The following is a 17,579-nucleotide window of genomic DNA, read 5'->3' on the forward strand; positions in this document are numbered from 1 at the left end:
CAACTCCTCCTCCTCACATACACTCTGCGCTGTGAGGAGGAGGAGATAGAGCGCAAGCTCCGGAAAACCCGGCCATCACTTGGGACACATCCCGGTGATGGCCGTGTATTACCCGGCCCCATAGACTTCTATGGGAGCCGGGCGGCCGGGTACCCGGGCGAAGATAGAGCATGTCCTATTTTTTGACGGCCGGTTTTCCCGGCCGTCAAAAAATCGGTCGTGTGAATAGCCCCATTAGGGGTCTATTATTCCTAATGCAGCCGGGTGCCGGCCGATTTATGAACGGCCGGCACCCGGCCGGGAAACCCTGCCGTGTGAATGAGGCCTAGTTTTGGTTTAACATCTTGAACACCAGGCAGACATGGTGAACAACACTCATTTTTCTTGTTTACATACTCAATTCCCCCTGGCACATAGTCTGAAGTGCATGTGATAACAGATCTCTTGAGTAGTAGGACATAGTCCTCTTCCATACTTGCTCTAGAACATACCTGCTGTTTCAGCTGGTGGACTAGCCTGTCCTTCTCTCTCTTGAGAGCAATCACTTCTTCCTGGGTTTTCTTCTTTTTTGAGGCAGATAGTTCCAGCAAGGCGATGTTGGCATCTTTTTCACTGATGGCAGCTAGTAGAGCCTGCTGCCTGTAAACAGAAACCCAATGATTAGGTCATGACATTGATAATGCAGCTCTATTAGTATCAGTATCTTTAACGCATAATTCCGACCAAAGCTGAATATCACTTGTTGTCCTGTTTCCTACAGAACCTTATTAAGAAGTCACCTGTAGGAGTGTTTGGAGAAACATTTGTCCTCTGTATACTCAACTGACTGAATTCTAGTTCTCCGTATTAGCTACTGATAACAGTACTGCCCACCAAAGCTGCCAGAGCGGGAGGCACTTCTTGACAAGAACAGATAGTACCCATCTTTCTCCTTCTATCACTGCACCCATGATTAAGGTAGGTATCAGAACAAATTATTTTTGGCAGAACTGTCCTAAAATAACCAATATTAACCACTTAAGGCTTACTTAGTTACAACCAGTGCTGTGCCCCCTTTATTCAGAGGATTAATGTTAAGTTCCATCAGTTGGACCCCTACAGGTGAAGTAGTAATGCCATATACTAGCAATATGGCACTCTTTCCTATTGTGTAAGCAGCACACGATCAGGACATTTCACTCGGACAGTTTTATGGGGTGGCAAAGTGAACAAGTACCCACAGCCGCCATTTCTTAGGGGACTCCAAAGGACTGGACCTCAGGAGAAATCGGAGATTGGAGTATCTAAACGTTCACTGCCCTAGTCCACCAGGGACTTTATTCCCCTCACTATTCAGGCATTGTATGGTGTGTTACTTGGATACTAAATGGATGTGGGCACTATATGAAGTATTAATTGAATATGTAGTCATTGTATGGTGGTATTTTTTTGGGGACTGAATAGTAACAGAATAGTAGTGTGTGTGTGTGTGTGTGTGTGTGTGTGTGTGTGTGTGTGTGTGTGTGTGTGTGTATAATGTATGGAGTTAATGTCTGGCATTGTATGAAAGCATTCAGGTATAAACATTTGTGTAAAAATATATATTCCAATTGCCAGAACACTAGTTTAATAATGAGGGGGGGGGGGCCCTAATTTACTTCCTGTTCCAGGGCTCATCCTCTATAAAACTATCCCTGAGAATCTGACCATGAAGAATCTAGTTATTTTTTTCCATTAGTTCTATAATTTCCTCGGTATGATAATCAGGGAATATATATATATATATATATATATACATACACACACATATATGTATATTCATGCATACATATATATATATTCAAACATACACTTTTTAATGGGAGTTTTTTCATAGAGAGAATTTATACAGAGCTTATCTAATGTATATATATATATATCTCTCTCTCTCTCTATCTATATATATATATATATATATATATATATACACACACACACACACACACACACACACATATATAATATATTAGATAACCTCTACATAAATTCCTTATGCAAAAAAAGAAGAAAAAAAAAAGAACATTGAAAAGTATTTTGGGCCAACGAGTAGGGAGGGAGCTAATTGTTGATTGTTAATATGTGTGTGGGTGTTTTATCATGCTGTCTAATTACAACCTGTGCTAGCAACATCTCGTCTGGAAAAAAATGCAACACATAATTATGCTTTTTGTCAAGATCAAAGGAACAATATTGTGTCATGAAAATCTTATTTATAATTACACCCTGTTCCAACTTTATAGCTATCTTTACATAGGGAACTTAATCCATAAAGTTGGTACAATTTCAATTCCCCTTTAAGCCAGTTCACCTAAGATAAAAGGTCACAAGACTCACTGTGGCAGATTTATTAATGTAGTTATGATAGGTCTCTAGCATAAATATATTGAAAAATATGGTTTTCGGGTCAAACGCCATATTTATAAAGCCACTGTGCCACTTTCTATGTGTACATACAACGACTCATATACTATAGATTTTGACACTTTTCTTACTAGAACTATTAAAGTGTTGGAAAACAGCACCAGGTATGTCCTAGTGTTCTTTTCCCCATACCACAGATTCATTAACAATGCAATTGCCCAAAAACACGTTGTAATTTAGCACCTAATAAAAAAAAAAGTCTTTAAAATAGATCCGATCCTGCTATTCCCTGTTTCAATATATCAGCACCTGCAGCTCAAGTAACTGGACCTCGGACAAGGACTCAGAAGGGAGCATCTGGCTGGCTACACTTTCTATTACTATCTGATATTGGAGATGTGTCTCCAGAACAACTAACGTAGGTTAAAGTAATTCCATCAGGGCACCAAACTCCTAAATATTTTCCCTTTTTTTTTTTTGAGTGTTGCCCCATGATACGTACATTGACTTGTACTTGTTTTTGATTGTTTTTTGACAATTTATTGCAATTAAATACATCAGGTGTATTTTGCTGTGACAGGTCTGTGTGAAGGAAAATATTCATAAACGCCATAGCTACTGGAAGATATGCATATAGTTTCTTTTTACGGACATTAGATTAATACAGTCCACAGGAAATTATGCAGTACAGCCCTTCCCCCAGAGTCCAGGGACAGGCATTCAGAGTCTTATCTGTGTGTATAATGTTAATAAAGGCAGCATAGAGCTGTCACCTGTAATTTAATTTTCCACCTTCTAATTAAAGTGCTATGACTCTGCTGACTCAATCTCAGTCTACACTGGAAAGCTGGAATGTGAGCCACAGAAAACAGTTTGTGTCAGCTTATTGTGTGTGCGCTAGTGGCTAGTGTGAAAACTGGAACAAGTCAAGATTTTTATTTTATATGGATAGTTACATAAAAATAAAATAACACCCAAAAAAAATGTTAATAACGAAAACTTTATATTAATAATAGGTAATTTTCTGATAATACACTGACTTAGGCTGAGTTTACATGGAGTTTTTTGCAGACAGAAAATTCTGCCTTAAAATTCAGTTTGGAATTTGGAGGCAGATTTTGATCTGCCTGCACGCTGTTTGCTGCATTTTTCGCTGCATTTTCCGCTCACGCCCATTGAGCGCCACGGGCAAAAACGCCACGAAATATGCTTTCTCTGCCACCCATTGATGTCAATGGGAGATCAGAGGCGTAAACACCCGAAGATAGGGCATGTCGCTTCTTTTTCCTGCGAGCGTTTTTTACCGCTCGCGGGGAAAAAACGCCTCCGCCTCCCATTGCAATGAATGGAAGGCATTTTCAGACTTTTTTTGGCGCATTTTTCCGACGTGGTTTCCGCATCAAAAAACTATGTGTGAACACGTCCAAAGTTGTTTCTTAAAGTATGTAACGTACACATATCTGTATTAACTGCCACAAAATTATTTTCTATACCATAGCTTGCATATAAACTCTAATCCATAAATATTTTTTGAAGAGCGGTCTAAATGCCTAATAAAAGATATCATGACATTGAAAAATATACATCTTGTGCAAAATGCTTTTATTATAGCTTTTCAAACACTCCCATATTTAATTGTAAACATTCTGAAAAGAGCACATGACAATGATAAAAAGTTTCTATCGGATGAAATGTAAATATTTAAGGTTAGTACTTTGGAGAACCAAAAGAAAACAGCCTGTCTGGGCTACTCGAAAATTAAAGGACGAGGATTAATTTAAGATAAACACTCGAAATTCTCTCTGAATGCACATGAACCATCATTTATTACAGTTGTTATTTTAATGTACAGACTCAATCTGTAATTCTGTAAGTCTATATAATGGATATGACATAAACATAGAGCATACCCTTGATGCAATGTTCTCGACAACAAGTTTACTTCGGTAATTGCAGCACAGTTTCCTGGGAAATAAATCTAAGGCCACATTTACATGATAATATTTCACGTCTGTATAAGTTCCATATTTGGAAACTCGGAGCTGAAATTAGTCAATGCAGCAAGTTTTTATGTATGAATTTAAATACACAGCTAAACAGTATATATTCCGTGTCCTTATTTCGCTTCATATTTCAATACATTCATCTGAATATGGACTTATTATCAAGGCCAGTCTTAGGCCCATTAACATCACGTTTTTGGCCTACGTTTAGACTACGAAAAGCTCCTGACGCATACATTAAATGTAGCCTGTGACGGATGCGAACAGTGACATCAATCACCCATAGGCTATTATGGCATATGTTTAAGGTACAGAATATGTCATGGACTCTGATGACCTTTTCATGACGTATACGTTAAACAGATGCCATGACAGTCTATAGGTGAGAGATGCCACTGTTAGAAATTTGTCACAGGCATCACCCATGGGCTATTATGTAATCCATTTAATGGATACGTCATGACAAATTATTGAAAAGCTCATGACATATACTTTAAACGGATGCTGGTGAAGGATACCATGCAGTGGCATCCATCACCTATGGGCTCTAATGTTAAAAGACATATTCCGCACGGTATATATTTTTTAATGGGAATCCATTGTATGGATTAGCATAGTCTAGTACGATATTCCATAGCTGAAAAAATAACTCTTAACGTGTGAAATACTCTGTGGCAACAATGCTTGATGTTTTTAATGGCTTTTATTGTGTGATATCACGGTGTAAAAGTTGTTGGAGTCAAGTTAAACTTTAATACATCTATATTCTGACATATACTAGCCTGACGAAGCCCAAAAGGGCACTCTTTTGTCTTACATCGGGCTAATGGAGCTCTATGGACACCGTTGGGTTCATGGAGATCCATGGATTAGCGCATACACTTGGAGCTTTCCCGGTTAAATACTAAATGTACATCACAACAGGATCTTAGTTTGGGTAGTGCCTTCTCTCCCTAATCTCCCCCCTCATAGTTTACCATATAGTGCCCAAATTATACAAAGATACAGTGTATAAATAAACATACGATACAGTGACAAATAACATTACTCAATCAATAAACTAGGGAATGTAAATGCATTTAGTGCAGTTCTCTTTCCATAGAATAGGCACTAAGTGTGGGACTAGAACTAAATGTGAGACTAGAACTAAGTGGAGGACTAGAACTAAGTGGGGGTCTAGAACTAAGTGGGGGACTTGTGGTGCAATCTTCAGTTGCCCTGGCTTTTGGGCCAGTGGTTCCCCCTTCAGTAGTGACAAGTGATGTAGTCTTTCCTCTAAATACCTATTTTTATGTATGTTTTCTGCTTTACTGTCTCAGAACTGCTGATTATTGTGACATAACCCTTCCTTCTGTGTGCAAAAGACCAAAAAAATAAAATATGTTGGAAGTTACTGCATGACTGTTTTCTCCTCCTCGAGTTGTGGGAGTAGATGTCAAGCAGCATAGGGGCCCTGTGGGGAATTAGGCTTGAGAACCACTCGCTTGAATGTAAACCATATGCTATAGTGTGCAATACTTAAACATCCTTACACCATGGGACCCACCATATGTAAATGCAGAGGCGGAACAAATGGTACATCAGTTGAGGCTTCAGTGAGCCCCAAGGTAGACCATGAAAAGTTGTTTTTAGTGAGCTGGTGATGGTCTGGCGTTGTAGACACTAACATATGATAAGATTTTGTAGAAGTAAAACATTTTATTGTTGCTCACCCATGGAATAAGTTTCATATTTAATCTCCAGAGTGTTTAAGTAAAGCCGTGTATAAGTAGCAAGGATTCATTTGATTTTCTTACATGGGTTTATAGAGCAAGATGTCATCACTTGTAGGAGTGCAGAGGTTTACATTGGAGCAGGGCCAAACACACATTAGGTAGGTCAATCTAACCCTTCCTCTATGTCCAGAAGAACATGACAGGTCCATCATATACCTAACTCTAATACAGAGGAGAACTGTATGTACGTAGCTTATTTTGTAAAAAGTAGAATTATTTTTTTGGCCATAAATGATTTTTGAGGTATTGTACTTCTCCAAATTTCAATAAAAAATACTGATAGGTTATTGCTGTTTCTTTGAAGTAATTTATGATTTATGCACAAAGTCGTGAGTCCATGGCCCAAATTTTACACAGGCCATGGGCTCTTAATTTCACATACTTTTGCTATATCTGTAGCCTGATTATCCCGGAGTGCCAAAAACATTTTGTTTGCCAACAGAATGAAATATTAAGGACAGGTCCTAGGTTTGTCATGATAACCGTTTACCTCTATTACAATAATTATTTTTTACTAAGGCCCTATTCACATCTGCATTGGGTATTCCTTTGTCCTGCTTCATCAGAGGAGCAGAACAAGGGAATCACTGAAAGCGCCAGATCCGTTGCACCATGGAACCCATTGACTTTAATGGGTTTCGTCGGCTTTCCATACGGGTGTCTGTGGTTTTACAGGAAAAAATAGAGCAGCATGGAGAGACAATGGCTACAGCTTATGGGCACTTCACACAGGTGAGGGCAAACTGAACATCAGCTTGGGGGTGGGGTGCACATAGGAGAGACCACGCTTACTGAACACCAGATTTGGGTGATGCACATAGGAGAGACTGCGGCTACTGAACATCAGCTGGGGGCATGCACATCGCAGAAACCACGGCTACTGAACGCCAGTTTGGTGGAATTGCACACAGGAGAGACAACGGCTACTGAATACCAGCAGAGGGGCACTACGAACAGGAGAGAGAGCGACTACTCAACACCAGCTTGGAGGGGGGGTGAATATAGGAGAGACCACGCCAACTGAACACCAGATTTGGGGGGTGCACATAGGCAAGACTGTGGCTACTGAACACCAGCCGGCGGCATCCACATCGCAGAGACCACGACTACTGAACACCAGCTTGGAGGGAGTGCACATAGGAAAGACCACAGCTACTGAACACCAGCTTGGAAAGGGGGTGCAGATAGAGACCACAGCTACTGAACACTAGCTTGGTAGGGGTGGAAATAGAAGAGATCTGACAACTTTTGCTAACTTATTATTTTACAGAGAGGTTATTGAACTTCCTCCTTGTGGCACTGTTCACCAGGAGAGCAGTGCTGCATTTTGTGCTTGCGAAGTGTTCACCAGCGACAAACACAGTGAAGTGCCGATCTTTTTCCCTGTGTTCAGTGCCGCCAAGCATGTAATGGTGCTGGACACCAGGAGAGGGAAAAGTGACAACAAGCCATGCCCCACATGCCGGCTGTGCAACCGGTGCCACAGGTTGCTGACCCCTGCTATAGATAGACTGGATCCTTTATGTTACTATGATATATTCAACAGCTAAGTTTCGTGAGGCAAAATCTGGTTCTACCATACGGTCTCCACCTGTCACCAAACATTACATCTTTGTTTTATTTTGTGGCATATGCAGAGGCTCAGCAGAATGTTCATTAACACGTCTTCATCTTCGTCAAGGAGAGGCTAATCTCTTACTGTTGTTTAATAAATGCGGTTAATGAAAATAAATTTTTCAACCATTTATTACAGCAATACATTTCTGAAAATATCTCTGCATTAATATTTAGAAATACTAATCCGTTGCTCTGTTAGAAGATTGCCTTTCATTTTGGCCGGCTAATCTGCTATATAAACAGTCGGGTACAATTTCTCCCAAACTCTGAGCAAGCTCTAATGTAACCATTGAAAAAATGGAAAGTTGTAGAATCGAGTCTAAATTGAAAACATCTACAGCACCATGCAGGAATGTGCTGCTTTACTTTCCATTTTTAACTTATAAACATTGTCCCAGTTTGCAGATAGTAAAATATCTCTATTATGTACATTGGACAGGTTCACATTTTTATGATATGTTATTTATCTTTATAAGATTTAATACCTTTCAAACAATTTATTGTAGTTTATGAAGAATGAGCAACATAGGAGCAGTGTATTTTAAGGTAAGGTGAAAGAATAAAAAAAAATTCTGTGTACACAATAATTACATATGGTAATATACATAAAACGCCCTCTTACATTCCAGTTACCATGGGTAGAACAATTTAAAAAAAAAGGGAAATTAAATTCCAAAATATAAAGCATAATATAAAGTAAAATTGTAAAGAATCTAATAAATTACTTTAGGACCTGCTAGCTTGCAGACTATCCTGTAATGTTACTCTCAAATTCCTACTCCATATGCTGCACTGATGAGGTTGACAAGCCAGGAACAGCTATATGTAAGTTGAGGTAAATAGCTTTCTACTTTGGAAAATGTTTGTTGGATGTGTCCCATGACAATAAACTGATCATATTGTGTACAGCTCCCAGCGCTCCCAGTAATCAGATGTAATCTGTAATGGAACCTGGCAGGAAGTGTTCAATTCCCCTGCAGCACCACTACAGGTAAAATGGAGCATTACACAATATTCATTTAAATCAAAGGGCTGTCCAAGTAATGCATAGACATGCCAGGTCCCCCAGTGTTAAAGACTCTCTTTGTAGCCACTCTGGCTAATAAGTTATGGTTGTAAACCTAATATTCTGTAATAGCGTATATGAAAATAGGTTTTCTAAACCACACAACCCCTGTAAGGTTGTGTCTTTTAAGGCTGTATTTTTAATGCATCTAACAAAAACAAATTTTGTCATATAGAGAAAACTATTGAAAGAGGCAAGACTAAACTACATATGCTTTGATCAATATATATATTGAGTTTATATATTCTGAAGAAGTGATATCTAAGGGGGGGACATGACATTTGTATAAGTATATTAATTGCCTATACAAAAGATATAGTGAAAAGATTTTCCATGTAAAAATCACATCAAAAAGACAAGGGGGCGCTCCTCTAGTGAAAAAATGGCTTAATCTCCAAAGCCGACAAACGTTTACCATAAGAACTGAGAAGTTTTGGGATAGTCTACCTCAAAAGTAGGTTTTAGAAGAAACAGTTGATTCCTTCAAGAAAGGCCTAAAAATGTCTTAAAATAACATCACATCAACACTTATGCAAATGTATAGAATCCTTGTTTGAACGTTGATCGACTCTGGCCGCTACTTTGGGTCAGGAAGTAATTTTTTTTCTTTTTAGGACAGATTAGCTCATGCCTTATGGGATATTTTTGCCTTCCTCTGGATCAATAGAGGAAACAAAGTTCGAGATCTAACCCTCCCTTTTCTCTTCATCTACATCCTCTCCCTTTCCCTGGTTGAACTTGATGGACATAGGTATTTTTTTCAACCATAATAACTATACAACACGAAGAGCATTTTCACTTTACAAACAAAAACAAAAACACAATAAACAAGACCCATAAATGCAATATTATGAATGTAACCACAATCTGGTCTAACATCCAATTTGGCAACACACCATATTCAAACCTGAAACTTCTAGGTTGGGAGAATTTCTGCCCAGGCTTAGATATCTCCTTACTTGTTAAGTCCTATTTGGCACTTTTAAATGGAGCCTGTCACCTCCGTTATACTGACCTCAGTGAGAGCATCATTACCTTGGGTGACATGTTTCCTTTAAAGTCTAACTAAACTATTGAAAATGTTTTGACATGTTATAGTGACATGTCAAATGTTTTGATCGGTGGGGATTCGAAAACTGAGATCTCCATCGATCGCTAAAACGAAGTGGCAGAAGCACTTGGGTGATCGATGTGCCGCTTTGTTTCTGATCGGCTTTCCTCAGCTTTCCTCGGAGCGGTGTTCGGGCTCAATAGAAAGTCTAGGAGTTCGTACACAGAGGAAAGCCGATCAGAAACTAAGCATCACATGGTTCACCCGAGCGTTTTTGCCACTTTGTTTTGGCGATCGGTGGGGGTCTCAGTGCTCAGACACCCATTGATCAAAACTTCTGACATGTCAAAAGTTTTTTAAAAGTTGAATTACCCTTTAAGCCCTTAGTTTCATTATCTGGGTTGGACCTGTGCTACAGGGGTTAAGGGACTGTGTGGTTTAAAGAAAAAAATATATCTCTATACCTTATTAAGGAATTCTGATTTAATATAGGGGAGTCTCTCATTTTAAAAATCCAACATTAGAGAGGAGAGGGGCCACAAAAAGTGCCTCCATCTGTGGAGGAATCAGCAGGTCTGCACATTGCATAGACAACCTATTGATTTCAATGAGCAATGTTAAGTTTCTCACAGGAGAAGTGGATCAATCCACTAATCTGCAATCAATTTGGCACTGGCTGGGCAGTGGTGCAGAGTCGAAACAATTCCCTGTTCTTCTCCCATAACCCCCGCAAAGAGGTATAGACTTTCCCGGTCTGAACAGTCACCGATTGGTGTCGGAATTTTAGCACAGAACTTGTAGGGAAGTCAGAAATGAAGCCAGGGGTCGTCAAAAGATAATCAGTCAGGAAGCAACAAACCGCAGGATGAGACAAAATCGTTGTCAGGAGTCAGGCCAAGAGTCGAATAGTTGAACCTTGAACCACAAGGGCAAGTTGACAAATCCAAAGAGCAAGACTGGAGCGTAACCAAAAAAACAAGCCAAGGTCAGGATCAGGAGTCACGAACATCAAAATAGCAATATGAACAATTGTGAACCAAAGGATGTACCCTGATCTACAGGCAAGGGATTTCAGTATGATAAATAGTTGTTATAGGTCTACTTTCTCTTAATTTTGTTATACTTTTTATTTTTTTAACTGTATTTACAACTGACCGTTCATCTCAAGGGGAGCTGTCAGCATCTGGATACAGTGCCAAGCATGTGGCAGCGTATGTTATAGTCAGGCATGGTAACATTATGTTTAGACTTTTTCTTCTGTTAACTTCCCATCTTTCCATTCTACAAATTGAGCAAATATATTTTTAAGGGAGACATTTTTGAAGCAGACGTAACCACTAAAGTATTTAAATTATAATATCACTATCAACATATTCCACTGCAGTGTCGACATTTCAGGAATATTATGCCGGCTATTTAAAAGACCTTCTTCTTCTTCTTAATTATATGACTGCAGAATGGATTTCCTCTAAGCCTCTTCAATTTGCTGTGTCGAACATAAAGCTTTGGCTGGCAAGCAAGTAAAAAAATAATTATATTGTTACTACAGCTGCCATTGTGGACAGCTAAATAACATATCTGCTTGTAGGTAACATTTTCTTGCAGCATGTGTGTTGCCTGTAAGAAAAAAAGCCAGTCCAAAGAGAAAATTTTTCACCTTGATCAGGTGTCGGTCCATATTCTTGCAGGGGCCGATCAAGGTTGGTAGAGGCCCATGGGCAACAAATGGGGCCCCTTTCCCAACTATAATAATATGCATTGCTAATTTACTCTTGACATAAACATTAGACATTTGTAGGCAGATCGAACTAATCTCAACAGGATCTAATAACAATCGAATGCGTATGACGTCAGCCTCGCTGTCCTATAGTGTCTGCCGTGGGGGAAACAAGGTTTGGCTTGTTAGATTTTTGTATGTTAAAGTCCATGTTCAATCAAGAGATAAGAGCTGCTATAGGTGTGGGGCAGCTGCTTATCCCGATCTCTCTTTGGCAATAAAAATGCACAATGGACCAACAGACTTATAATTAGAAGTGCAGGAAGGAGAATGGAGCTCGGAAACTAATATTGTCGGAGGTAAGCTTTAAGAGCTAAAGGGAACTGGGAGGGGGAGGTCCGGGGCAATGGCCCCTATTACCCTCCTTATAATCTGGCCCTGTACTCTTATAGAATATAACAAAAGTTAGAGCTGGTATTATACATATTCACTATCTATCTATCTATCTATCTATCTATCTATCTATCTATCTATCTATCTATCTATCTATCTATATGTCCATATATGTAGGGTTAGTGACTGCCTCCACTTGTTGTTCTTGCACTCCTCCCATTCTGCCCTGGGTGATTTTAATCAGTTCAATGCTGGATCCTACCATCCCCAGGTATATATGTAGGCTTAGTCCCAGTTCTGGGTGTATGTGCAGCGTAGGTTCCCACCTTACAGAGGTCGCCTTGTCGTGGCAGGTGGGCTAACACTTTTTGATCAAAATGTGCACTAAGAACCTCCCTATTTGTAAGTAGATTTAGCTTTAGTGCATATTTATTTATATTTAGTGGTTTAGGTAGCATTAGTGTCGCAGGGTGCTGTCGCCAATTTATGTCTGCTATCTATCTATCTATCTATCTATCTATCTATCTATCTATCTATCTATCTATCTATCTATCTATCTATCTAATCTATCTATCTTATATCTATCTCATATCCATGGCCACCATCAGGGCAGTACTGGTGGTACTGCCATCAGGGGCCCGGTCATAAATTTGAAAAAACGTGCTCCACTGCTGGAATGCATTTGGTCACGGGCCCTTTTGATTTCACTTTGGTGAAAGGAAGAGGTCCCATCTCGGAGACGGGGCCCGTTCATTGCATCAAAGTAAAATCATAAGGGCCTGCTGTTCACATAGTGCCCGCCCTCTCCTCCTCCACAGTGGCGTGACAGCATGTGTGGAGGAGACAAGGAGGGGAGACGTCATGAAGGCAGCGGGAGGTTTGAATGCAATGGAGGCGTCAAGCAGCAACAGCAGCTGCGGAAGAAAACATCTGACATAGTGAATACAATATGTGATGTCTGTGTCAGTATGTAATGTCTGACATGCTGCTGCTGCTGCCCGGAGCCTCCTCACATCACATCCCCCCAATAAAAATCAATGTTACCTATGTCGGTACTATACACTCTCAGCTCTGCTTCATGGTCTTGTATCCCTAGTAGCAGCTCTCATCTCCCGGGCTGTGTAAGCAGAGGGAGAAGACAGGTTTATTTTCCTGCAGCACAGGAGACAAGAGCCGTCACTGCTAGTGAAACAATGCGGTGGTTCAGTGTCCGGAAGATCATACAGACCTGGGTCATACAGTGTCCGGAAGATCATACAGACACATGCTTTCTATTGGGGGGGGGGGGGGGTTAGATGACAATGGGGACAGGGAGATGATGGTGTAGTGGGTAGGAGATAATAATGGAGGGTGGATGACACTAAAGGAGACATTATAGTAGGGGGAGAATAGCTGGGGGAAAAGAGGATATCTAAAGGGAGGGGTAGAGGAAGGAGAGGATACCTGGGGGAGGGGGAGAGATCTTAAAGGCTATGTACACATCTTTTTTTATATAAAAAAGTTTATTAGTGTGTGTTATGAAACTTGTAAATACTTTTTATTAAAAATAATTGTTACTTTGGAGATACAGCTGCTTTGTATCCTGTATATATAGAGCAGCTGTATCGTGCGCTGAGACCTGAATCCAACAGGTGTTACTTTTGGAGATACAGCTGCTTTGTATCCTGTATATAGAGCAGCTGTATTGTGCGCTGAGACCTGTATCCGTCAGGTCCGGGGGACTGACGGGTTCAGTGTCGGCGGATCAGGATCCACCTGTTATCGATCAAATCTAAATTATGAACAGGGACACCCAGGACCCGCTGACACTGAACCCGTCAGTCCCGCTGACCTGACAGATAAGGTTTTCAGTGCACGATACAGCTGCTCTGTATACAGGATACAAAGAAGCTGTAGCTCATAAAGTAAAAATAATTTTTTATATAAAGTATTTACAAAGTAGCACCAAACAGACTTGTAAAACAACAAAAACCACATTCAAAGGTTCACATAGCATTCAAACCTGTGGTGGGTAGTGCCAGGGCCGGCCTTAGGATAGATGGTGCCCCGTGCAAAATGATCTTTCGGCCCCCCTCCCGCATCATAAAGAAAATGCCCTATAAAAAGTATAATGCCCCCCAAAGTATAATGCCCCTTTAGTTCCCCCCATACAGTATAATATGTTAACACCCCTTCAAGGACGATTTTGTCCTCTAATTGTGCCCACACAGTATAATGTCCGCTTAGTGGCTTCCACACAGTATAATGCCCCCTCCCCTGGCTGTCACACACAGTATATTGCCCCATGTAGTACCCCTACACAGTATAATGTCCGCTTAGTGGCCCCCACAAAGTATAATGCCCCCCTCCCCTAGCTGCAACAAATGGCCCCCCCTGTAGATTCTGCCATACAGCCTTCCTTTAGATAGTGCCATATCCCCCCACCTCTCCCTTGTAGACAGTGCCATACAGCCCCGCACCTCCCCCTTGTAGACAGTGCCATGCATCCTCCCACCTCCCCCTTGTAGACAGTGCCATACAGCCACCCACCTCCCCCTTGTAGACAGTGCCATACAGCCACCCACCTCCCCCTTGTAGACAGTGCCATACAGCCCCCACCTCTCTCATGTAGACTGTGCCATACAGCCCCACCTCCCTCATGTAGAAAGTGCCATACAGCCCCCACCTCCCCCTTGTAGATCGTGCCATACAGCCCCCACCTCCCTCATGTAGACAGTGCCATACAGCCCCCACCTCCCCTTGTAAATCGTGCCATACAGCCCCCCACTTCCCCCTTGTACTGTCGTCTGTGTACATTTATGGACAGTGATGTCAAGGGCTTCTCCTGGAGTGGAATCCCCGGTCACAGCGTCGGCAACGCTGTGGACGGGGATTCCCCTTCAGGAGTTGCCCCTGATGTCACTGTCCATATACGGACAGAGACATCAAGCGGAGCTCTCCAGGAGCGGAATCCCCGGCCACACAGGGATTTCGCTCCTTCAGGAAGCTACAGTGGCGCTAGTAAATTATAGTATGCCGCCGGCCATGGGGGGTGGCTCGTACCGATGGGCGGAATGGGCGCTCTCATGCCCGGTGTCGCCACCCATGCCACTTTCTGTTCTCCCAGAAATCTCCTCCTCCTTCCCCCACTGAGCCCTGGCACTTAGTCTCTCCACCTTGCTCCCTGATGCCCACCAGCTTTCTCTGCCATGCCCCTCCAAAGAGACCCTACTATTTTGCTTTTCACCGCTGCCTTACCTCCCACCCCTTTACTTTGTGCCCGCCCCAATATTGAGTGGGGCCCCAGACTCCTTGGCTGTATGGGGCCCAGAAATTTCTGATGGCGGCCCTGCTCATATCTATCTATGTCATATCTATCTATGTCATATTTATCTATGTCATATCTATCTATCTATCTATCTGTCATATCTATCTATCTATCTATCTATCTATCTATCTATCTACCTGAGTATAAATTAGCTATTTTGTTATTTTTTTGTAGGGCGGCAGTAAGGCTCCTTTACATTTTGTTATTGCAGTACGTTTATCATGTATGTAGGGACAGCTCCCGGCATACACGCTAAACAAGTATATAGTGCTCCATTTGCCCGAAAAAGACCGTCCGACTGATGTATAGAAGTATAACTTTTTTTTAGGTATGGAATATCATAGTAATGTATACCGCGCAGTATATGATTTTTTAACATGGAAGCCGATAAGTAACGTATGCCGATGTATGGCATACGTCACCGGCAACTGTTTAAACGTACACAGCATGCACTTTTAATCAATTTTCATAACATATGTGTTAAACAGATTCCACTATAGTCTATGGGTAACCGTCACAGCCTATGTTTAACGTATAGAAAATTTTCCCAGCATATACCTCAAACGTAGTACAATAACGAGATGTGAAGGGACCTAATACTGCCAAAATGTGAGCACCATGCTTTGCTTAAATAAGGCCACCATACAATGCCAATAATAGTGCATAATAGCTCCATACAGTGAACACAACAGTGATAAACAATGACTACACAATACAACAAGTGCCACCCTAGGAAGGAAGCTTAGATGGTGGAGGCCTCTGGCACAATTTATTCTTTGGACTAGTTTTAATCCAACCCTGAAAAGCCAAAAACAGCACTTCTTGTCTTTATAGGGAACCGGTCACGCTGAACATGCTATCTGATCTGGTGGCCGCATGTTATAGAGCTGGAGGAGGTGAGCAGATCGATATATAGTTTTACGGGAAAAGATTTAATATAACTTGTCATTTATTAATTTAAACCTCTGCTCATCCAGGGCTTAGGAGTCCAGTGGTCGGTCCCACTCAGTGATTGACAGCCTGCCGTGTATGAGTGTGAATACAGAGATAGATGTCAATAAGTGATTAGGACCGCCCACTGGACTCCTAAGCCCAAAATGAGCAGAAATCTAAATGAAGAAATTACAAGTTATACTAAGTCTTTTGCTAAAAGACAAAATTATATATCAATCTGCTCTATAACATGCTGCCCATAGATAGGTCTGCATTTTCAACGTGACAGGTTCCCTTTAAGCAGTATATTCAGTATAGAGTAATCCACCAAATATCCATTCACACGGAGTCCTATGTAAGGCTGTAGCCAAAATATGAATTAAGGTATTTCTTTAATGCGAAGTATGCATTAAGTTTGCTGTATATAATCAATCAATAGTACATTACAACGGCATGAGCGCCTAGTAGGAAATGATACGGTGTCATTTCCTCATATGTTAATAAAGTACAGAGAAAACTTCATACGAAAGGAGATAAACGAGAGGGATGGTATGTTAGATAAATGCTTTTCTGGAGAGCCTGAGCAGTTAACCTCTCTCATAAACTTCCAATGCATAATTGAACTGTCACTTAAAGCAGTCATTTTAAAAGGGGGTTCTATAAACATTGCAATTTTATTCACAGAGTCTGTCTCTCCTAACTTCACGGAGGAAAAAGTGGTGATTTTTCATCATATATATCTGGTACGCCAGCTGCAGAACATCTACACGCAAACACAAACCTTAAAGAAAAATGCTGGAGGAGAAAACTTGTTCTTGATGGAGAATATGATAGAGGACAATTGCAGATGATAACAATGTTGAAGTGTGAAACCAAGCCAAATACAGGCCGCTATGCTCCACATTATCACAATACAGGACTACTCAGCCCCCAGAGTTCTTCCCATCAGACAGCACTAAAAACCAGCAACATCAACTTTTTGTGTTAATTGGTGTTTTCTTTCCCCTCTGTGACCTTGAAAATGCAACTTTAAGTTTAGTGGGAGGTGACAGCACAGAATTCGAGGAGAGATCGTGTTAATAAAAGTATGTTAGCAATGCTGTTTATCTGCTTAGATAGGAGGACTTACGAGGAAGACATAAGTAAGGGCAGCTGATACATCAAATATGTTGTGTTACTTCGGAATCCTCGACAGCAGATAAAAAACAAACATTACACATTTTATTGGTAATGGTTTAAGACCAGCACATCTTGGAGTCCACAAATTTAACCCAATCTTTGAGGTAGAGTTTTTAGAGAGCAGAAAAACAGAGATGGAGCAAAAACTTGACTTTGATG

The 17,579-nt window shown here is 40.9% G+C and overlaps 1 protein-coding gene across 6 annotated transcripts in view; it reads right to left on the minus strand.

Moving 5' to 3' along the window:
- ERC2 (ELKS/RAB6-interacting/CAST family member 2) overlaps positions 1–17,579 on the minus strand; it is a 670,240-nt gene that overhangs the window by 142,202 nt on the left and 510,459 nt on the right. For all 6 annotated transcript variants that reach the window (XM_075833908.1, XM_075833906.1, XM_075833904.1 and 3 more), the window contains one exon: positions 492–639. In XM_075833908.1, coding sequence (XP_075690023.1) covers positions 492–639 — 148 coding nt within the window. The remainder of the gene's footprint in view (positions 1–491; positions 640–17,579) is intronic.

Source organism: Rhinoderma darwinii, chromosome 7 (genome assembly GCF_050947455.1).
Source record: "Rhinoderma darwinii isolate aRhiDar2 chromosome 7, aRhiDar2.hap1, whole genome shotgun sequence".
Lineage (NCBI taxonomy): Eukaryota > Metazoa > Chordata > Amphibia > Anura > Rhinodermatidae > Rhinoderma > Rhinoderma darwinii.